The 23,959-nt window shown below is 52.4% G+C and overlaps 1 protein-coding gene across 1 annotated transcript; it reads right to left on the bottom strand.

Annotated features, from left to right (window-relative positions):
- Positions 1 to 9,856: 9,856 nt before the first annotated feature.
- Positions 9,857 to 23,784, bottom strand: MAG (myelin associated glycoprotein). Its single transcript, XM_019801428.2, is given in 12 exon segments — positions 9,857 to 10,777; positions 11,770 to 11,869; positions 12,644 to 12,740; positions 13,105 to 13,392; positions 17,446 to 17,706; positions 18,826 to 19,083; positions 19,187 to 19,201; positions 19,204 to 19,482; positions 20,703 to 21,071; positions 21,256 to 21,324; positions 21,826 to 21,885; positions 23,702 to 23,784. Coding segments are annotated over 10 exon segments (1,878 nt in total). The 5' UTR covers positions 21,302 to 21,324; positions 21,826 to 21,885; positions 23,702 to 23,784; the 3' UTR covers positions 9,857 to 10,612.
- Positions 23,785 to 23,959: the final 175 nt, after the last annotated feature.

Here is a 23,959-nt window from a genome sequence, read left to right on the forward strand (position 1 = left end):
ATGGCTTTTTTAAAAGAAATAATTAGATGTAACAAATTTAACAAAACATATATAAGACTTGTATACTGAAAATAACAAAACAGTGCCCGAAAAAAATAAAAGAAGACCTAAATAAATACCACATTCATGAACTGGAAGACTAAATAAAATAAAGATGTCAATTCTCCCCAAGTTGACAAGCAGATTTCATGCAACTACTTTCAAAATCCCAGCAAAAATTTGTGTAACTATAGACAAGATTATTCTAAAGTTTATATAGAAAGATAGAGAACTAGAATAGAACATTTCTTTTTTTTAGATTTATTTATTTATGTATGTATTTTAGAGAAAGAGAGTGTGTGCATGAGCAGAAGGAGAGGGAAAGAATCCTCAAGCAGACTCCCTGCTAAGCATGGAGCCTGATGGGGTGCTCCATCCCAGGACCCTGAGATCATGACTTGAGCTGAAATCAAGAGTGAGTCCCTCAGCTGATTGAGCCACCCAAGCGTCCCTAGATAGAACATTTCTAAGAACAAAGGGTGGTCACTCTACCCTGATTTTAAAGCTTTTTATGAAGTAATATACAGTAATCAAAACTGTGTGGTATTGGTGGGGGAATAGCTACATAGATCAACTGAATGAACTAAAGAACCCAGAAATGACCCCAAATAAGTGTGGCCAACTAATTTTTTATAAAGAAGCAAAAACAATCCAATGGAAGAAACATAACTCTTTGCAACAAATGATGCTGAAGCAATTGGCTATATCCATAAGCAAAACATGAACTTCAACCGAGACCTCACACTTTATACAAAAACGAACTCAAAGTGTGGATCATAGATTTGTATGTGAAACATTAAACCATAAAACTTATAGAAGGTAACATGGGGGGGGGGCGCCTGGGTGGCTCAGTCGTTAAGCATCTGCCTTCGGCTCAGGACGTGATCCCGAGGTTCTGGGATCGAGCCCCACATCAGGCTCCTCAGCTGGGAGCCTGCTTCTTCCTCTCCCACTCCCCCTGTTTGTGTTCCCTCTCTCGCTGGCTGTCTCTCTCTCTGTCAAATAAATAAATAAAATCTTAAAAAAAAAAGAAGGTATCATGGGGGAAAATCTTTGGGACATAGGGCCTGATGAAGCATTCTTAGACATGAGACCAAAATCATAACCCCTAAAAATCTATAAATCGAACTTCATCAAAATTAAAAATTTGTGGGGTTTTTTGTTTTGTTTTGTTGCTCTGTGAAAGACCGTGTTAAAACAATGAAAAGACCAACTACAAACTGAAGAGAATATTTGCATATCTAGAATGCATATATATATAAAGAACTCTCAAAACGTGATGTTAAAAAATAATCAATCAAATCAGAAGATGCCTAAAAATAAACCAGTAAGTTATTTTACCAGCAAAAATTAGTTTATTTGGGAATAACAGAATTGCAGTGCAGGACAAGCAAGCTATGGTAAAACCACAGGCAAGTCCATCAAACATCCTCCCTTGTCCTTTTATAGACAAGGAAGAAGTTAAAAGGGGTTGTTTGGAAAACACGAGTCCAGGGTGATAACAGTTTCTCATTGGCTGAACTGCAGGGGTAGTTGATTTCTTGTAGGAGGTGCAATGTGCATCTTTTCTCCTGTTGGGGCCTGTAAATTAAGGATTCTTGCCTGTTGAGAATTCTTCTTTTGGGGTCTGTAGTTAACCTTTCTTCCTGAAATTGACATTGAGTGGTATGGCTCCCCCTTTTAGCTTCCCCCTCCAGCCTCCCTGCTCTGTTTTAGTGAGGTTTTTTTCTTCATTAATTTTCATAATGGGCAAAAGACATGACATTTCCTTGAAGATGATATGTAAGGATGGAAAATAATCATATAAAAAGATGTTCACACTGGGTGTTGTATGCAACTGAAGAATCACTGAATTCTACCCCGGCAACTAATAAATAAAAGATAAATAAATAAAGTTAAAAAATAAAAAGATGTTCAACAATCACTTGCCTTTAGAGAAATGCAAATTAAGATCACAATGAGGTAATACTACCATACACCTATTATTGTTAGACAGCTAAAATAAAAAACAGTGGCAATATCAAATGCTAGAAAGGAGGTGCAGTAACTGAATCTTTTACATATTGCTGGTAGGAATGTAAAATTCTTCACCCACCTTGGAAAACAATCTCAAAACAATTCCTCAGAAGGTTAAATGTAGAATTACCATATAACTCTGCACTGCCACTCCTAGATATATACCTAAGAGAAAAACATAACCACCCAGAAATTTGAACACACACGTGCATAGTGGCATTACTCATAAAAGCCAAAAAGTAAGGATAACCCAGGTATCCTTCAAGTGATGAATGGATAAAGAGAATGTGGTATATCCATACAATAAAATATTTGGCAATAAAAAATAAAGTATTGATAGATGCTACCACACCGCTGAACATGGAAACATTAAGAGAAAAAAGAAGCCAGTCACAAAAGACCACATATTGTATGATTCCATTTATATGAAATGTCTAGAAAAGGCAAATGTATAGAGATGCAAAGTAGATTTAATAGTTGCCTAGAGCTAGGGTGGGAATACTAGGAAGAAATGGGGGTGACTGCTAATGGGCATGGGTTTATTTTGGGGGTGATGAAAAGTTCTAAAATTGATTGTGGTTGGGGGGTTGCCTGGCTGGTTCAGTCAGTAGAACATGAGACTCTTGCTCATCAGGTCATGAGTTGGAGCCCCACGTGTGGCGTGTGGCATGTTTATTTAAAATAACACATTTTAAAATTGTTTGTGGTGATGGTTGTACAACCCTGTGAATATACATAAAATCACTGAAGTGTACCCTTTAAGTAAGTGGATTGTATGGGCAATTAGAAAATGGGCAAAAATCATGAAGAGACATTTCAGTGAAGGGGATACACAGATGGCTAATATGTACATAAAGAGACGTTCAACATCACTAGCCACCAGTGAAATGCAAATCAAGACCATGATGAGATGTCCCCACATAGCTGTTAGAACAGCCAAAATAAAAACTAATGACGATACCACATGTTGGTGACAGATACGGTGAAACTGGGTCATTCATACATTGCTGGTAAGAATATAAAATGGTACAGCCACTCTGGAACATAGTTTGTGAGTTTCTTGAAAAATGAACAAATACACCTACCCTATGACTCAACAATTGCATTCCTAGGCATTTATCCCCCCAGAATGAAAACTTATGTCCACACAAAAACCTTTACACAATTGTTCACAGTAGCTTTATTTGTAATAGCCAAAAACTGGCAACAACCAGCATGTTCCTTAGTAGGTGAACAGTTAAACTGTGATGTATCCATACCATGGAGTAGCAAGAGCAGGGCACAATATTGATAATGATTCTGAAGGTCATTAGACTGAGTAAGAAGAAAAAAGTCAACCTCCAAAGGTCATGTACCATGATTCCTTTTATGTAACATTCCTGAAATGACAAAATGACAGAGATGGAAAACAGATTACTGGTTGCCAGGGGCAAAAAGAAGTAGGCCTGACTGCAAGGGAGCGCCTTGTGGAAAGGGAGTAATTCTGGATCTTGCTGGCAGTGATAGTCACATACATCTAGACATGTGATCAAAGGACTTGGAACTGTACACACACACTCTGTACTAAGGCCACACTCTGGTTTTGATACTGTACCATCATTGCATAAGATACGGGCACACTAGACCTCTCTATTCTATTGGTGCAACTTCCTGTGAATCTATAATTATTTCAAAATAAAAAGTTCTATTTTTGCAACTTCCTGCGATTCTATAATTATTTCAAAATCAAAAGTTAAAATCCCTAGCAATCCCAATGGGGACTCCAGCTTGGGGACAGGGTCCCAAAGGTCTCTGACAGGAGACCCACTGGGGACTTAAATCCCTGATCATCACCTAGAAGCAGTGCCTGAGGCCTCTGCTGGCATAACTCCAGGCATTGCTCAGTCTTCTAACAAGAGGAAACTGGGCAATAGGCTCATGGATGTGCCTCGATTTCTGGAGGCCAAGGGCTTAAGCAGGAGACCAGGGTGGAAGCAGGACTCTGTGACTTTGGTGCTTTTACTCGTCCTTCCATCTTTTCCTCTGAAGAGGTAGATGGTCTCCATTTTGGGTGACCAAGTGTTCTAAATACTTTCTGCAATTGATGATTCCTTCCTCTTGATGATTCTTCCACAGGGGCCGTAATTGATGATTCTTCCTGTAATTGACATTGAGTAGTATGCCTCCTCTGCTCTTTTTTTTTGTTCTTTAATTGAATTTAATATATCTATGATTATAATTGCTGATATTAAAACCTTTTAACAGGGAATAAAATAAATATACATTACTAATTCACACTCAACTAAAATGCAAATGAACATAGTAATTTTATATTGCTTCAATATTAAATTTAAAATTCCAAATTATTCCATTCTTTTATCTTTTTTAAATTTATTTTTATTTTTATTTTTTTTATGTAAAGTTCGATGATTCATATAACACCCAGTGCACCATGCAATACGTGCCCTCCTTACTATCCATCACCAGCTTATCCCATTCCCCCACCTGCCTCCCCTCTGAAGCCCTCAGTTTGTTTCTTAGAGTCCATAGTCTCTCATAGTCTCTCATGCTTCATTCCCCCTTCTGATTACCCCCCCTTTCTTTATCCCTTTCTTCTCCTACCGATCTTCCTAGTTCTTATGTTCCATAGATGAGAGAAACCATATGATAATTGTCTTTCTCTGCTTGACTTATTTCACTTAGCATTATCTCCTCCAGTGCCGTCCATGTTGCAGCAAATGTTGAGAATTCGTTCTTTCTGATAGCTGAGTAATATTCCATTGTATATATGGACCACAGCTTCTTAATCCAGTCATCTGTTGAAGGGCATCTCGGCTCCTTCCATGATTTGGCTATTGTGGACAATGCAGCTATGAACATTGGGGTGCATATGGCCCTTCTCTTTACTACGTCTGTATCTTTGGGGTAAACACCCAGTAGTGCAATGGCTGGGTCATAGGGTAGTTCAATTTTTAACTTTTTAAGGGACCTCCACACTGTTTTCCAGAGTGGCTGTACCAACTTGCATTCCCACCAACAATGTAGGAGGGATCCCCTTTCTCCACATCCTCTCCAACAATTGTTGTTTCTTGCCTTGTCTATCTTTGCCATTCTAACTGGCGTAAGGTGGTATCTCAGTGTGGTTTTGATTTGAATTTCCCTGATGGCTAATGATTTTGAACATTTTTTCATGTGTCTGTTAGCCATTTGTATGTCCTTCATTGGAAAAGTGTCTGTTCATATCTTCCGCCCATTTTATGATTTGTTTATTTGTTTCTCATGTATTGAGTTTGAGAAGTTCTTTGTAGAACTTGGATACCAGTCTTTTATCTATAGTATCATTTGCAAATATGTTCTCCCATTCCGTGTGTTGCCTCTTAGTTTTTTTGACTGTTTCCTTGGCTGTGCAGACCCTCCGCTCTTTGGGCAACTAATCTTTGATAAAGCAGGAAAAAACATCCAGTGGAAAAAAGACAGTCTCTTCAATAAATGGTGCTGGGAAAATTGGTCAGCTACATGCAAAAGAATGAAACTTGACCACTCTCTCACACCATACACAAAGATAAACTCTAAATGGATGAAAGACCTTGATGTGAGACAGGAATCCATCAAAATCCTAGAGGAGAACATAGGCAGCAACCTCTACGACATGAGCCACAGCAACCTTTTTCATGACACATCTCCAAAGGCAAGAGAAACAAAAGATAAAATGAACTTGTGGGACTTCATCAAGATAAAAACCTCCTTTTTTTAAAGGTTTTATTTATTTGACAGAGAGAGAGGCAGTAAGGAGGGAACACAAGCAGGGAGAGTGGGAGAGGGAGAAGCCCCAATGTGGGGCTCAATCCCAGAATGCTGGGATCAAGACCTGAACCGAAGGCAGATGCTTAACAACTGAGCCACCCAGGCGCCCCTATGCCTCCTCTTCTATGGTGGATGACCACCATTTTGGGTGACATCCTTCCTCACCAGGGAAGCAGTGGAACCGGGCAACTAGGTGCCCCCTGTGAGCCATGTGCCCCCTCTGAGCCCTCTTCCCAGGACTGTAAGATGAGGAGAGTGATAGCTCCTTCGTCACAGGGGTAGTGCAGCTACACATGTGATGCACTCAGCTGTGTGTACAGCTTACAACAAGCATGTGATAAACAGACTTGGTTCAAATCCCAGTCCTGCCAATTGTCAGTGGTGACATCCCTCAGTTTCCCTTCTAAGGGAGATGATGGGATTGGATATTGGCAGGACTGACCTGGTGGGTGTGCCATGAGAAATCATGAGCACAGCAAGCGTTTCACACAGTGCGTGTCATGGAATGAGTGCTCTGTCAAAGTGAGCTGTTATTAATATGGACACCGTCACTCGCTCTGCTTGACCAACACTCCATGGTGACGTTGAGTCACACACCTCTGGCTACTCAGCTCTAGGTTGGGCTTGATGGAGAGACCCTATTGTTTCCCTCCCACTCTCCAGGGAAGATATTCCAGCCAGACCAGACTCTGAGGGTGGGTCTTCCGCTTGGCAGTTGCCCTGCCCTTGTGGCCCATGAGACCCGTGAGGCTGAGGTTGTCTTTTCCTGTCAAGGGAGCAGGCCAGAGTTGGAAGCCAGGAGGTTGGTGAAGAAAGAGGCTGCCTACTCCTGAGCAGTGCCCAACCTGGCCCCAATCTTGGGTTGAGTCCCCAAGCCTGGCCCAGGGGAGGAGGCTTTGGAGTAGCCCATCCTGGCCTGGAGCCCTTTCATTGATGAGGAAAACAGAGCTGCCACCGCAGGCATTGTCCTCAAGGTTGGGGGCCACCAGGGATGGCTTGTCTCAGCCATGGGGGACCTGGGAGGTTGGCGGATGAAGAGGGAAAGGAGATCCGTGCTATCATGACCCTGGCCTGGTGCCCGGGTGTCCTCCTTCCTACCCAGGGTGGCCTATCCCTCCCAACACGAGACCTGCTCACCTCTACTCTAGCCCAGCCAGACGTCATCTAGCGCATCTGTTCCCGTCTCTCTGAGCCACTGTGTCATGGGTTCTGACTCTTCCTCAGCTTATTCTGTCCCAAGGGAGGAGTGCCATCAGCTTTTTCAAGTTGATGGGGCCAGAGTAGAGCACACTTGTGTTCTCCATGAACCTGTTCCTTCTACCACCTTCGGCAGCTGAAGAAGTGGCTATCTTGGATTCCTCTCTTTCCCTCCCCTCCAGCTTTAGCAACCTCCATCTACTCCTCTTATGAAAGCGGTCCTGACCTGCCCCTTCTCACCATCTTCACTTCCTCTGTCTTGGCCTCCTGAGCCCTCTGCATGCATCTGCTTAGAGGCTGTGCTCATTGTCCCCACAGCTGCCAGCGGGGTCTTAGAAACGCCAGGCCCTCCGAAATATTCCTCTGTGTATCATCCAATTCACTCTGAGTAAAAGCCTGAGTCCTAGCCGCGGCCTCTAAGGCCTTCTGTGATCGGGCTCCCTTAGGCAACGGCTCTGGTTTACCAACCCCTCCAAGCATGCTGGTTTCCTTCTTGTTCCTGAGAGTAACAAGTACATTCCCACCACGGGCCTTTGCACCTGATCTTGGCTTTTCCCTGGATCTACATTCCCCAGAAATGGACAGAATTCCCTCCCTTGCTTCCTTCTGCTCTCTACTCAAATGCTCTCTACGCTTTCTAAAACAGCAGCCTTGCCCAGCACATTCTGTCCTATCCTGCCTATTTCCTTCCTAGCACGCTCACTATCTGACCAACACTTGTTTCTCTGATTGTCATCTACCCGTTCCACCGAATGTCAGCTCCTTGAGGTCGGACAGTGTTTCTTCTTCATCCCTGTGATATCCCCTGGCACACAGTAGGTGCTCAGTAAATTTGAGTTGATGAAACAGATGAGTTCTGGGGGAGTCCAGGAGAGGGGTGGAATGTGATATTCCTGAATTTTGGATGTCCTTGTGTGTCATCACTGAATGTTAGTCCCTTCTATGAGATGGTCTTTGCATCAAATCACTTTATTTTTCCTGAACTTTAGAGGTTTACCTATGACCTTCAGGACTTTTGTCCTGTCTGTGAACCTTTATGTCATACATCTCTTTAAATCAATTCACTTGGTTGATTTTTTTTTAAACTTAGCCTCCTCCTGAGCTTTTATCTAAAAAAAAAAAATCACCAGTTCAGTATGCTGGTGTCTTTTTGTTCTGATACATACTAAATGAAACATACTCATTAGTGTAAAAGTTGCTCTCCCTTCCTCCTGGGATCAGCGGGCTCATCAGTGTGGCGCTCGGGTGGCACTTTGGGCAGCACAGGGTTACTCGAGTCCCGCATTATTGACACTGCTCTGCTCCTCAGGGCGAAGTCCTCAGGGGCATTCCTCCCAGGCCAGACCTGCTGGAGCCAGGGTCTGTTGTCAGAGGACAGGTGTGTCAGGGCGGGGTCCCCCCTGTGCAGGAGATCCGGTGGAGACTGCTCCAGGAGCCATGTGAAACCCCTACTATTCTCTGCCCTAAGCCCCGACCACTCTCCCGTCTTATTTTCAGTTCTTGGAATTTTGCCAAACATGTTCCCACTTGGAATACACAGTGTCCCCTGTGGGACTTTCCTGTCACTGGGACACCCTCCATGACCCCTGAGACCCCAAGACACACTTCCATCTGTGCTCTAAAGGCCCCCTTTGTGCTGGTCTCAGGACCAAGTGTCACGGGTGGCAGTCGGGCATTATGCATGAAGTCATTGATTCAATGTCCTCCTCTCTACAGGGCAGAAAGTCCTGCGAGGAAAGGGCTCAGGCAGGCCTCGGGGTCCGTCCCCGCCCCGCTGCTCCCAGTCCCACTACCAGCCACAGCTCTACCTAGCTCCTGCCAGTGGACTTCCCCTTCCAGCCTGGGCGGCCTCATCACCTCCCTCCCAACGTGGTTTGGTTAGTCCTGCCTCTCAGTCTTGACTGTGGCCTCTGTGGTATCCTCTGCCTTCTTCCAAAACCAGGGGAGAACAGCCCTGTTCAGGAGCCACACCCACACGGCAGCTCTATTCTTAGGGTTCCCTCACCACCTTGCGGCTGGTGATGTCCCGGTGCTTCTCACCAAGATGGTGGAGCGCCCAGTGGTGAGAGCTCTGGGCTCTGGGCTCAAGTCGGGGCTGTGCAGTTACCAGCTGGGGAACCTCAAGGAAGTGATTTAACCTCTGTGCCTCAGCTCCTCTAGGTTCTCAAATGTCAATGCATCAGAATCATCAGGAGGACCCATCAAAACACACTGCTGGGCCCCACCCCAGAGGTTTTGGTTCCTGCAGTCTGGCCTGGGACCCTGAGAATGTGCCTTTCTTTCTTTCCCTTTCTTTTTTTTTTTTTTAAGATTTTATTTATTTATTTGAGAGAGAGCACACATGAGTGAGGTGCGGGGCAGTGGAAGAGAGAGAAGCAGACTCCCCACTGAGCAGGGAGCCCAATGTGGGGCTTGATTCCAGGACCCCGAGATCACGACCTAAGCCGCAGGCAGATGCTTAACCAACTGAGCCACCCAGGCACCCCGAGAATGTGCCTTTCTAACAAGTTCCCAGCTGATGCAGATGCTGCTGGTGTGGGACCCCACTTTGAGAGCCAATGTCAGACTAGTTAGGGAAGGTAGTGGAGATTAATTAATGTAAATCAGGTAGAACCATGGGACACATAGCAAGCGCTCAACAACTCTTTGTTATTAATACCATTCATACCGGAGAGTCTGGCCCTCTTCAAATTGCCAACAGGGGTTATGGGGAAAAAAACAAAAAACAAAAAACTGAGTCCAGGGCCTGGCCACTCTGTTTCCTAGCTCTAGGACCCTAGGAAAATCACCAAACTTCTCTGAGCCCCAGTGTTATCTTCACAGCATCGTCCCGTCCCTTCCCAAGATGACCTGAGCTTGCCGAAGGGGCTCCAAACACAGCTGGTGCCTACTTAATGTTTCTGGAACCAACAAAGTAAAGTTGGAAAGGCTGATAGCTGCAGAGTATGGCATGAATGTGAGTGATGGAGGTCAAACCAACACAGGCTCACGGAACACCCCGACCTGCACGGGACAGGAGGGGATGTGAGTGATCGGAGGGGCCAGACCCAGCCTGCAGCTGCCAGCTCAGAGAGGGAGCAGCTTTAGGGCGGTGGCCTTGGGCTCCGGGTTAGAATTCCTGGGCCTTTGTCCCCACACAGGACCCTGCAGAGGGCAAGGAGGGGGGTGGCAGGCTCCCCTAGTGTGGATCAGAAATCATCAGGATCTGGCCAGGTGTTTGGCTTCGTGGTATTTATTTCACGTCCCTCTGTACAGGCCCTGGGGCCGGGTGTGGGGGCAGGAGACCAGGCAGGGGGTAGCAATAAATAACATGGATGGACGGACAGACGGAGCTCCCCTCTGGACAGATGAGGTTAAAGGAGGTTAGAGAGGAGCCACAGTGCGGGGTGAGTGCTGGCAGGGCCGGGGGGGCAGCTGGGAAGGAGGGGAGGCCAGGCCCCCAGGACCTCACTGTCACCTGCCCCCTCCCTTTCCGGCCCCAGCCCCCACCACTCTGGGGAGCAAGGGAGCCCATAACCAGTAGGGGCCAGTGAGGGTCCTGAGGGAGGGGTGGCCACACAGGCTGCCCCCAGCCCCCTCACTTGACACGGATTTCAGCATACTCGGCCAGCTCCTCCGTCAGGGTGTAGCTGTCTTTGGTGGGTCGTTTTCCCAGGTCCGAGTGAGAATAGCTCAGGTCCAGCTCTGGGGGCTCCCCCCGAAGGCCCAGCAGCCTCCTCTCAGATCCCAGTCGCCTCTCACTCTATGAACAGAACCAGCCCATGAGAAGGGGCTTGTTCCACCTTTTCCAGGGGCAGAGGCTGCTGTTACTTGCATCCCTGTAGCTCCAGAGTTAAGTCCCAAAGCCCCATGTAGACCTCCGTTCCCAAGGCCCGCCAGCACAGCCTGGGGCCTTTGCCCGTGCTGGTGCGCCCCCGCCCCCCCACCCAACAGCCTCTTCCTTGCTAATCCTAAGAGTCACCTACAAATCCAATGTGTCCAGGAAGCCCTCTTCAACATAAGAATTGGGGGGAGGGGCCACGATTCAACCTATAGCATCTTCTCAGATTAAAGCCACCCGGTCAGGATCGCGCCTTTCCAAATGTGTGTAAGTGCCTGGCTCCGTATGGCCTTCCCCTATGTTTGGGTCCGGGCTGGCTCCCCTCCTCAATCTGGGAGATCCTGCAGGTGTGACTTCGGCTTCCCTGTCCTGTGTTCCACCCCACCCCCACCCCTACAAGGAGCCTTTGGACACAGACACAGGACACTGGCCACAGACAGAAGGGAGCAGCAACAGGACAGAATAGACAAGGCCAGGAGGGCTAGGCAGGCCCAGACTTAACCAGGGAACATCCTGGACACCTGACGAGAACGCACACACATGCACGCCAACCCTGAGGCCCGACAAGGGCCCAGAGGTGGGCACACGGAGGCCCCTGGAACCTACCTCCTGGGGCGCTCATTCCAGGGTAGAGACCTCTCTGGACTATTGGAGAAGGAAATGCAGTCATAGACCCGGGTGGGGAGGATGGGGGCTGCCCTCCGCTGAGCCTCTCAGCTCAGCCCTCTTCGCAGCTTTAGCCTGAGCACCCCTCCCAGCCCAGATGCAGCCAGCCCTCCGCACTTCCTCCCTTTCCCTGCTGAAGGGGCCAGCCTCGCCTCTGCCCCTCGGCCTCCCAGGCCCTCCCAGGCCCTCAGTATCCTTGGCACCCAGGTTCTCCAGCTAGTCTGGAGCCACAGGGCTCTGGCCCTCACCTCATACTTCTCTGGCGCCCCAGAGATGCGGAAGTCGCTGCTGAACAGGACCGGGGGGTTGTCCCCCGCCGAGAAGCTGGGGCTCTCTGTCACGTTCTTTCTGCAGGGCAGGACAGGTCAGCCCCAGCAGGATTCCCAGGCCTCCCTCTCCACTTCCTTTCTGCACCCCATCTACCTTAGGAGTTTGGCTCAAGGGACCCTAGGGTTGTTCCCACCCATCTCTCTAAGGCGGGGTAGATGGCCTCTTCAGAATGACCAGCCTCCTCCTGTCCCCCACGGCCCATCCCTCCCTCTAGTTCCTGGTCTCTGCCACTTTTTGGGACCCTGGCCTAGCTTCTTGGGGTTCTTCTCCTGGGCTCTGGCTCCATTAGCCCCTCTTGAGGCCAGGATGTGGAGCAGAAAGATGAATTCATTTTCAGGGAAGCTGGTGTGTGTGCCACAAGGAGGAAAAAGAGCAGAGTTGCGGTAGGTGGGTGTGGTTTGGGGCTGGGCAGTGTGTTTGTTGCCAGAGACGAGGTGTGTAATCACCGGGGCCCTGGAACCAACTGACCGACCCTGTGGCTAAAAGCCACGGGTGGCTGGGTTTCCCGAAGCATGTGCAAGAGGGTTCCTAGAGGGCAGGAAGCTATGGCCACAGAACGTGGGAAACAGGTAGCCATCGGGGGAAAGTGCTCAGCGCAGGCACTGGCCCGCCCTGACATGTTAGCAGGAGTCTCTCTCCTCCATCCAGCCAAACATCCACAGAGCAGAATCGCCCTCCCACACACAGACAGGGCTGCTTTCCCTTGTCCATCGCTGCCTCTAACTGACCTCCCCGCCTCCCCAGCCCCGGGAGACTCCCCACCCCCCAGATGAGCCGTGGCAGGCCACTCACTTTCTGCGTGTCTGGGTAATGTAGCAGACGATGGCAATTAGGATGGCAAAGGCTACCACGGCTCCCACAGGGCCGATCTTGGCCCACATCAGGCGGTCTGAGGACAGAAGACCCAGGCACCCTCAGGAATGCTGCTGGTAGTGAGGACGCCCTGGGGTCTTGGGAGACGGGCTGGGGCAGAGGTGAGGGTGAAAACATTTCCATAGCTGGCACATCCTTGCAAGGCCTCACTGGCCCGGAGGGTGTAGTGGCCAGAGGGTCCAGGAGAGGGTCCATTAAAGCGCAGGCAAACCCAGGGCAGTCTCTCTTTACCAACTGGAAAGGGCATCTTTACCACTTGATCTATCTGCGTCACCCCACCCGGGCTTCGTGGCTGATGGTCAGCCTCGGGGAGGGAAGCCTGGATCCAAGAGAAGCCCCCTCCATCCCCGTGGCTCCCAGCCTCCCATCACAGCACTCACGGGCTCCCTGGAAGGGCAGCTCCAGGCTCTTGGTGCCATAGAGGTTGTGGGCCGTGCAGATGACCCGGGGCGGGGCCTGAGCCTGCCCCCGCAGCGTGAGGATGCTGGTGAGCAGAAGACCGCTGCGCTCCGAGTACACGAACTCCCGCTCAGTCTCGTTCACGGTCACATTGCGTGAGGGCAGCTCGAAGGCCACGGACGGCTCCGGGTTTGATTTCACCACACACAGGCACTGCACTGTGTCCCGGGCTGCTGCGCAGTGGGACTCCAGGAGGATCACGGGGGCGACTGCAGGGGCAAAAAGGACCAGGGCTCAGGGGACTCCTTGGCGGAGGGCCAAAAGCAGGTGGTAGCTGTCTCAGAGATGAGCTGCATTTCCCCCTTTGCACTATCTCCAGCCCCCCTCTCTAACTTTGTTCACCTTGTCAAACACAAATGAGACCACATGTCCCCCTGCTCAAAACCCTCCTTCAGGTGCTCTCCAGGTCACTAACAATGATTTCCAAATTCTTTCCCTGGTTTGGCGAGGCCCCACGGGACCCAGCCGCACGGATCTTCTCTCACCATGGCTCCTGCCCAGTCACGCTGGCCTCCTTGCTGTTTGCAAAGCTCATGGAGCTTTTTCCCACTGCAGGGTCCTTGCATTCCTCCCTCAGCCTGGAACACTTCCCTGACACCTGCTGAAATCAGTCCCTCCCTCTGTGCCCTGGGGCTCTACTCAGATGACATCTCCTTCTCTGACCACTCACAGAAACTGCACCTCAATGCACTAACCATTCGCTCCCTGTCCCGTTTGGGTCTTGCTCCCCAGCACTTATCCCTACCCATGTGAGATGCCCATACGGCTGGGCTCTTGCTCCCATTGAGACAGGTTCTCGACCCCACGCTTAGAACGAACGCGCCTCTCACATAGCGGAGCTCTGCAAAGACTCGCATGGGCTCTTGAGCCCTGCCGGTCCCCCTCCTGGCTACCTGCAGATGCCCCTGCTGACTTCCTCGAGCTTCCTTGCACCCTGACTGCCCCCCCTCCCCCTCGTGGGATCCTCCACCTCGGGCACCACGCCCCGCCCTCCACCCAAGTTCATTGTGTAATACAAATGGCAGCTTTCCTTTGCTGCCATTTGTATTACAAAAACGGTACTGGTCTGGTTTTTGTGGGGGTTTTTTTTTTGTTTGTTTCTTTCATTTTCTAAAATACGACATTATAATAGAACACCAAATGTTGCTTTTTAAAGCTATGCTCTCTTTCCCTCCTGAAGAATCCAGCACCAGAGTCCGCTCATTCTAGAGTGAGCTCTGGTTCTCTGTTCTGACCAGAATGCGCTTACACATGGCTGAAAGACCCTTGGGCCAACTACCCCCAGTTACTTTCAATTTCCGGCAAAAAAAAAGAATATGCAGATAACAGTGCCAGGCCAGGTGACCAGATTCAACCTCTAGATGGTTCCAACTGGGACCTCAATGTGTATTTGCATCTAAATCTAGTAAATTAAAAATATATAGCGTGAATTCTGTTCAGGCATACATGCACTATGCTTGTTGTAGTGTTAATGAATTAATGTCCCACCGAGTAAGTGAATAAGGACAAACCTGAACCAACAGCTATTACATTTTTTTTAAGAAACCCTTTCATTCAAGACTTCACCCCTGCCGCTCTGTTGACAGTGGCTGCCCTAGACCCCTTGGTGCCACCATGCCTGCATGTGCTCAGTATCTCCACAGCTTGGCAGGTGGCCTGGGAGGCCTGGGGATCCCTGACTGACCCTGTACAAACCCCAAGTCCCACATTCAGCTTCCCTGGGCCTCCAAGGTGGAGTTTTCATCTGTGCAAACAGGAGTATTGGTCCTTCCTCGCAAGGGCTTAGTCTTAAAACCCTCCCAAGGATTCAGGATGAGATAAAAAGAACCATTCCAGCAGGTGGAGCACGTGAGCAAAAGCTTGGCATCCGGAACTCCGGGCGGGCACCCAGCCTGGAGTCCAAAGGAGAGATTAACGGGAAATAATTTACGGAGCACAGCGCAAGTGTCAGGCGTTGTGGGCACTCAGCATAACTTCCAGACTCTTCACAACCTCCTTTGGGGTAAGCTATGGTTATCATACCCATTTTTCAGTGGAGAGGCTCAGCCAAAGGGAAGTCACTTGTCTGGGATCATGCAGCAAGATGGAGACAGAGCGGGGATTCTGACCTGGGTCGGTTCAGCTCTGTCTGGTGCCGGACACCAGTTCATACTTCGGTTTCCTTCTCTTAAACTGGGGTGAAGAACAGTCCCTCACAATCATGTGGTGAGACCAAAACATGTCAGTACACACCGAGGGCTTAGATTGGTCCCCCGCACGTGAGCGCTGAGCAGAGGTGAGAACCTTGCATGTCCCTCGCCATGCTGGGCCCTGGCTCTGCGGGTGAGAAGGAAGACCCACACTGGAGGCACCGGCCACTGTCAATGAGCACCAAACCCCTGGTGCGAGGGGACACAGATGTCAGGGACAGAGAAGGGCCTAGGGACGCTGTGCCCAGCAGCCTGAGGCCGCACTGCCATGGGCACGCCCGGTGACCCAGGCCTGAGTGAAGCCTGAAGGGCTCAGCGGGTGAGGCAGGGGCCGGTGGGGGGCATGGCTGCTTCTCAACTCCAGCAGGATGAGGGCTTCCACTCCAAATCTGTTGGTTTGTTTTCAAAAGAAGCCAGATTAAGTAAGTCCTTGGGTGCTGCGGGCTGCGGGGAGGCAAAGCGGCCAGAGGTTTAAGAGCTGGGCCAGACTAGAGCCCAGAAGACTCCTGGCTCTGACGGACCTTCCGAGCGGCATGGTCTTGGGGAATTCTGACCTCTGTTTTCTCCTCCGTCAAAGAGGGGATGATGATAATGCATGCCTGCCTCACAGGGTGAGCGCACGGGCTCCACAGAACACCTGCAGAGCTCAGGATCCTGCCCAGAAGAGACCAGGAATGACCGTTGGCAGCCGCCCCTCTTACTGCACATGTATGTGAGACGCTGCGGTGTGCAAGCTCGGGGCTTCCATCCGAGTCTCAGGGGGCTCTCTGACCCTCCAACTTAAGACACCACTGGCTTGGGGTGTGACAGAGAAAAGGGGTGTAGCAGAAGGAGGAGGGCAAGGGCGGAGAAAGCAGAACACTGCACAACTCATGACTGCCTTGGGTACTGCGAGCGAGCAGACTCTGGGAGGGGATGTGCCCCAAGGTGAAGGGTTAGCACAGGGGCGCGCGGCCACCCCTTTGCCATGGAAGCTGGCCCTCCAGAAATAGTCTGTATCTACCATGTACTGATTATAGCCACATCCAAAGTACTGAGTACGGATGGTGCTCAGTACCTCCTGGCAAACCTGTGTGGTGGGGCCCACGGCAGGTGAAGTCATGGAGACTAGGAGTGGTGAAGTCTGGAGACTAGTGCCAGAGGCCAGGCAGGAGCTGAAGAGGAAGCAGGGAAGATGGAAATATGGAGGTGACATTCCAGAGGGAGTTGCTGCAGGAGAGGGAGTGGAAACCGTGACTTGGATCTACACCCCTGTGCACGCCGGCTGGGGTGGGGTTGGGGGTGTTGGCGGTGTCATCCCGAGAGGAGGTTGGGACAGGTGCTGGTTGCCAGTGGAATGATGAGCTTCATTTCCAAGACTTCCAAGCTTTCTATGTGCATCCATCCCATCTCTCTGGCTATACTGTATCTGTTAATAAGCTTGGTGCCTTTTTGGTCCTCTCCCTGCCACGTTCCCCAGCATCACACTGCCCTTTGCACGTAACAACTGCTTGATCGATGTATTCTGATGTAACAACATGGGATGAGGTCAACTATGGCAGTACAGAACAGTGGAGCCAGACTGTCTGGATTTGAACCATTCTCTAGCTGTGTGACCTTGGGTAAGTGGCATAACCTCTCTGGGCCTCAGTTTGCTTCTCTGGAAACCGGAGACAGTAATAGAACCTCCCTCCTGGAAATGTCATGTGGACGAAATGAGTGGATCCCCGTACAAAGCTTCCAGCAACTCCTGTGCATAGCCATGCAACTCAAGGATTAAATGCCATGGTTATTGGTGACTGCAAAGGGAGCAGAAGCCACAGGATCTAGAAATCTCCTTGGTCAAAAGTGCACCCCAGGATGTGGGAATACAGTACTCTCAGGTGGGACTTTCAATTTCTTGCTGTGGATTCAGCCTCCCTACCTTGTCTGTTCTCATCTGCTGGTGCAAAGCCGACCTCTGGTTGGGATGCACGGACACCTCCCAGTAATCCAGGAACCCACAGAACCATCCACTGAGGTGGGGAATGTGGAAGGAGACCAAGTGCAGCCGGCTCTCGGCAGGGGAAGGGAAGAGGAGCAGGGGGTACTCACACTCCACAGATAGGTTGAAGGTGGTGGCCCTCTGGCCATACTGGTTCTCAGCCACACACCAGTACTCTCCGTCATCCTCAGGAGTGACGGCGGGCAGCTCAAGCTGCAGCTCGCTCTCGTAGATGACCGTGGCCAGAATCTGCTTCTCCTTGAAGATGGTGAGAATAGGATCCGGGTTGCTCTGTGTGGAGCACAAGATGGAGACCGTCTCCCCCTCCACAGCCACCATCGTCCCGTTCACCATCGGCTTCCGGGGTGCATCTGGGGGGGGCAGGAGAAGGGGGGCCCGATGGTCAGAAGCCAAGGGTACCTCTTCTGCCGGCCAACTCCCACCCCCAATGTGACCCCATATGCCCCAATCTGAGCACACTGGCTCAGGATGGTTCAGGTAACCCCTGTCTGGCTACCCTGTTTACAAGAACAGGGGCTCTGCTCGAATCTCAGCTCTACCCCTTCCCAGCCATGTGTGGACCCATGTCCTAACCTCTCGGGGCCTCATTTTTCTTATCTGGAAAATGAGCTTAATAATAGTCCCAACCTCACAGGTGCCATTGAGAACCTAAGTGACAGGTGCTGTTTTAGCCTGAACAAGGTAAGGTGAAGATTCCCAACCATGTGAGTAGGACTCTATGTTAGTAAGTAAATGTAGTTGGCGAGATGAGGGTATGAGCTTTGGAGAAAAAGAAATGTGGTGATGGGAAATCAGGGTAGTTGGAGTTTTAACTAGGATGGTGAGGGAAGACTTCCCTGAGAAGGGAAGAGGTGGGTAGGGGCCAGCCGTGGGGATGTCCGGGGGCAGAGTATTTGTGGAAAGCACTCAGAAACTGCTGAGTAAATGTTGGCTGCAGCGCTCATTATTATTATCCACAGCCCTGGGCATTTTGCCTCAATAAATATTTGTGAATGAGTGAATGAATGAATGACCTCTCCTTGGTTCCTAACAAAGAAACTTATCTGACCAGCCTCCCCCCCCCACCCGCCCCGGAACTCTAGAACAACACAGTGCGGCCTAGGGACTGGCTGAGGTCTGGGGTCCCCTCATCCCCCCCCTACAATTGCAATGGGGCTCATTGGGAAATGCGGATTTCCAGGGCCCAGATCTACTCCCAGACCAGCCAAGACTGGTCCTCGGGAAACGGAGTTTCACTGGCTTCCTGGGTGGCAGGCACCCCTCTGTCTTCCCACCGCGTCCGGGGATGAGAGTGGTGCGCGGTAGGTGTTCATCAGATACTTGTGGGACGCAGGAACGCCCGGACCTGCAGCCCTCCGCTCCACCTTGGCGGGGGCCTGCCCCCGCCCCCGCCCAGCTCCGGCCGGCGCCGCGCGGGTTTCCCCTCCTCTCTCCGCCTGGGGCGGGTGCCTGGCGCGGGCGCCACTCACACATGACGCTGAGCCCCACGGTGCGGTTGTCCTGGCCGTAAGCGTTCTCCGCCAGGCAGGCGTAGACGCCGTCCTCCGCGGGGGTCACCTCTTCCAGGTCCAGGAACAGGCTCTCGGCCACGGCCTCCCGGAGCACCGTGCCGTCCCGCATCCAGGTCAGCAGCGGCAGCGGATTGCTGTCGGCCCCGCAGAGCAGGCTGACGTGCGAGCCCTCGATGGCCTCCACCGAGGCGTTCATCTCCACGATCACCGGGGGGTCTGAGGCCGGCGACACAACCGGGAAGGGGGGGAGGGGTTAGTCGGCGGGCTGGGGTCGCAGACCCCGCCCCTGACCCCGCCCCCGCCCCGCCCCCAGGCTCACACTTGACGTCCACTGGCATAGGCCCTCGAACTGCAGGGTGGTATTGGGGAAGGAGGCCTGGCAGCCCAGCCGGTGGCCGTTGGCCTCCCTAGTGGGCACGAAGTGTAGCAGCGACACCTGCACCCAGGTGCCTTCATCCTCGCGCAGCCGACCCAGCACGGCGGGCTCTCCTAGTCCTTCGTGGCCCAGCCAGCTGAGCTCCGGGCGCAGCTCTGGGCAGTTGTCTGGCACCATGCAGCTCACCTCCACTTCCGAGCCTGCCACCACCTCCGGGGGGACCACGATGTTGGGGGTGTCTAGATGAGACAGGGGAACAGGAGGGTTGAGGAAGCATTCTTGGTTCCTGGTCTCCTCCCCATCCTTGCATACAGAATTCCCCACAACCTTCTCTCCTCCGGGTACCTTTCACCCAGGGGCCCTCCACCATCCCATCACCGATGCGTCATAATGGAAATAACAATATAATGGGCTGAGTACTTTATAGCGTTTCCCTTGCCAATCCTTCCAGCCATGCTAGAAGGCGGGTGAGGTTATTTTGTTGTTTTTAGATGAGGAAACTGAGGCCGCCGCTAGTATGGAGTGAAAGTGAGCTGCAAACTCCGTCACTCCCGCTTCATCATCTGAGCTCCGGATACTAGACTGTAACCCTGAAGAAACTTCTCTCCTTTCCCATGTCTGCTTTGGTTTATTTTCCCCTCATGCATGTGAGTGAGTGAGTGAGTGTGTGTGTGTGTGTGTGTGTGTGTGTGTGTATGTGGTATGTCCTAGAGATACAGGTCTGGCTGTGCCAGTGGGGTCTCTTTCTGCATTGGGGCTGTAATCTGGCTCATTTGGACTCCGTGCTGACGGTGAACCCAAATCTAGGGGCTCCATGCTATGGGGCCTCTCAGAAATTAGGTGGCGTGCCCTACTGATTGCCAAATCTGGCCCAGAACTGCACGTTATTTGGCCTAAACTTAAAAATCTGAATCAGCAGCTAGTGTGTAGGAATTAGGAGATTACACAGAAAAACACACAATTCTGGTTTCTCTTAAAGATTCAGACTGAGAGCGGTATCCACACATTCTCCTCCAGCCCTGGTCACCCAGAGCCAGGTGCTGCTCCGAGCACTGCACAAGTATTCACTCATGGAGCTGTAAGTGCTATTCTTATCCCCATCTTATAGAAGAGGAAAACAAGACCCAGAGAAGTTAAGTAACGTGCCCACAGTCACCCAGCTAACTCAGGGATCCAGAGGCCTTACCCCTCGCCCCTGGGCCCCACTGCTTTTCTTCCAGTTGTTTCTAGAAGAAGAGGAAGAGCCCTCCTGTTTCCTCTGAGGGCAGCAAGACTATTTGGGGCCCTGCTTTGCTTGTTTCTGTCATCTGCCTGGTCTGTGCGGGCATGGGAGTGTGCAGCCCCAGGCACACTGAGAAACCCCAGGCCCGGCTGCCGCAGACCTCCCTGGAAAGGCACCGCGGAGGACTCGGCGCTGCCGCCCCTGCCCCCCACCTGCGCGCACGCTCTGGGGACTCACTGATGATGTCCAGGACACTGTGCTCCGAGAAGGTGTACTGGTTGTAGCCCCCTAGGTCCCCGCGGAAGTAGTACTTGCCGCCCAGCTCGGGGCTGAGGCTGCTGAGCAGAAGGGTGCAGTTCCGCAGGCCCAGGTCCCCCAGGAGGCGGCTGCGGCCCTGGAAGCTCTCGTGCACCACTTGGGTTCGAGACTTGAAGACCACCGGGGGATAGTTTTTTGGGTAGGGGCTGTTGAAGTACCAGACGCCATGCACCACGGCAGGCCGCAGCTCGTCCGGGAAGTCGAAGCGGCAGGGGATGGAGACGCACGTGCCCTCGAAGGCCGAGATGGACGAGGGCATCCAGGCGCCCCAGTGACCCCCTCGAGAGGCTGTGGGCAAGCAGGACCGCTGAGGTGGAGGGACAGGTCCTTCCCGGTCACCACTGCCCCCCCCAACACACACACTCCCGTCACCTTCCACCACCCCCCTGGGGGCTGCAGGGACCCACAGAAACAGCCCCAGCCCCACTCAGGGGCCAAGGCCCCAGGATCCCCCAACACCCCTCGCCCTTACCTGAAATCATAATCCAAAACAGAGGCAGTGTCGTGAGGAATATCATTTTGTCCAGCAAGTGAGCAATAGCTGGAGAGGGGAGAGGAGAGCGCTAAAGGCCAGGGGAAGAGGTGAAGGGTGCCTCTGGTGAGGCTTCAGGAGAGGGCCCAGTCAGAGGCTGGTTGCTGCTGGTATCATTATTTAGAATTACAAACATTTCTGTGGCGTTGACCCATGCACCAGGCCCCCATGCTTGACTCTGCTGCATTAATTCATTTGGTCTCTCTGAGATAGGGGTAGTTATAACCCACATTTTATAGCTGCGGTCCAGAAAGGCTAAGTAATTTGCCCAAGGCCACACAGCTGGTAAGTGGCAGAGTTGGGATTCAAGCCCCATCTGCCTAGCTCAGGGTCTGCAGACTTAACCACCAAACCACCCTGTCTCTACATAGTACTGACATGCTGATAATTTCTTCATCACCATTGTGCCCCCGGGGCATCTCCAGAAAGTAAGGACCAAGCCAGGGCTGGACCGGCAGCAGGAAGCAAGGGAAGCCAGGGGGAAAGAGACGTTGGAACCCTGCCCCTCACCTCAGTCTCCCTGAGTTGGGAATGCCTTCAGGTGTCGCTTGAAGCTGTCAGCCAGCCAACCTGGAATGAGAGCCAGACAGGTGCACCCCCGGCTGCCCTCTCTGTGTCGGTCCGCTCTGAGTGGCAGCCCGCTGTCAGGCTGCCCACGTGGTCTCCACTGCCCGGGGATGCTTGGGACCCTCCCACACAGCCTGGAAGCTACTCTGTAGTCACCGCCCACCCCGAGCTGTGATGCTGAGGAACTTTGGGGAGGTAAGGGGGAGCGGCGGAGCACTGGGGTTGGGGGGAGGCAGGCCGTGTGGTGAGTGGGGTGAGGGAGCAGATGGCCCACGGCTGAGGCCTGGGGGTGGCAGGCAGGGACCTGGCCCATCAATAACTGGGTTTCACAGCAACAGCATTCCCAACATGCCGCGGGAATTCCTGCCGCCTTCTCCCACCCCACAGACGGCCCCTGCTGTCCCCACCCTCAGCAGAGGCCGGGCCCGGTACAAAAGAGCCCTGTTCGCTCAGGGTGAGGGTGCCTCATCCTGGGGGGTTTCTCGGGGTAGGTTGGATGGAAGAAGAGTTGGGCGCTCCTGGCTGGGCTCAGAGCAGGGCCAGGAAGGACCCCAGGGTTGGGAGCTTGTGAGTCCCTGGGACCCGGCTGCTCAGGGTTGAAACCAGGGTTTCAAGTGGCTGCCTTCCCTGGCCTTCGCCGTGCTCTTCCCACGGACACATGCACAGTCAGACACATGCAAATGCCGGTCTGAAATGTGACAGATCTAGACCCAACCAGAAGGAACAGGCTCACACAATAGCGATGCAGGCGCACACCCGGGCAGGGCAGCGAGCCTCCTGCACCTGCAGAATGCCCTACACACACACACACACACACACACACACACACAGCCACAGAAGCGTCCCCACACGGCCCTGCTCCACGCCCACCACACCCCGGGGCTGCCACGGGCTTGCAGGCGCACACGTGGACCCGCCTGCATGCCATGCTCACAAAGACACACAGACCTGCACACACGCACTGGGGGCTAGCTAAGGTCAGACCCACCCAGACACAGGCTGATGGACACATGGCGGATGCCAGCCTCGCCCCGCGACAGGAAGGTACGGGACACAGGCAAGGGCCGGTTACAGGGTCCGGGCAGACTTATGACACAAGCAGGGAGACCCCCTGTTTGTAATGGGGGCAAAGATGGGTTCTTGGGGTGGGGGCCAGAGAAGTCTTAGCTGTTGCGGTGAGCTGGGACTCCCTACAGGGCCGCAGTACATAAACATGTATACTGCATGTCTCTGGTCGTGGAATCTCATGGCGGGAATGGGATTAGGAAAAACAGCTCTAAAATGGTTCCTTAGTGGGGTATAGTGAAAACAAGGTTGAGGAACACTGATGTAGATTAAGGCTCACCCAGGGGAGGTGCGTGTGCGTGCACACACACACACACCTGTCATGCGCCCAGGTGCGGGCACTGGCTCGCTCACAGCTCGCTGCCCCCGCCCCCTCCAGACAGCAGGATGCAGGTGGGGACTCACCTGGCATCCTTCTGCTCTTCACCCAGCCCCAGACCACTGCCACCCCATCTGCCCCAAACTCGGGAGCCCCAGGATAGCTGTTAGTGTGGACCATCCGCCACAGGGTTGCTGAGAAGAGCCCTGTGTTCTTTCTCTCTGTGGTTCCTTCCCAAAGCCCGTCACTGTCCCTGCCATGGTCCCAGCCCATTCCCCAAGCTGTCCGGAGCAGCACCCCGCCCCATCCTAAACTAGCGGCAGTTCCCGGTGACCTTGCCTTGCACGTGCTTCTGGGCACCCTTTGCCCCACCCTCTCAGCCCCGGTCCTCTTCTCTCCATCTCGTCGCTGGCCCCTCTTTGCCGCAGTACTCACTTAGATGCTCTCGCTTCTGCACCCTCTGCTCCACCGGCCCTGCTCACAGTCCCCTGGCCTCCCAGGGTCCAGGCCCCCACTTGCCAGCCTGTCCCCTCCCCCTGGGTGCCAGGGGCCGCCTGCCTCCAGGGCCCAGCTCCTCCCTGCCCCCGAGGGAGGGGGGCACAAAGGGGCCCTTGTCACCACTACTGGAACTGGGCAGCCTGATGCCTGGGTTCTACTAGCTCCTTCCTGGAGGGGATGGGGGGACGCAGCCTC

The sequence above is a fragment of the Ailuropoda melanoleuca genome, chromosome 12 (genome assembly GCF_002007445.2).
Source record: "Ailuropoda melanoleuca isolate Jingjing chromosome 12, ASM200744v2, whole genome shotgun sequence".
Lineage (NCBI taxonomy): Eukaryota > Metazoa > Chordata > Mammalia > Carnivora > Ursidae > Ailuropoda > Ailuropoda melanoleuca.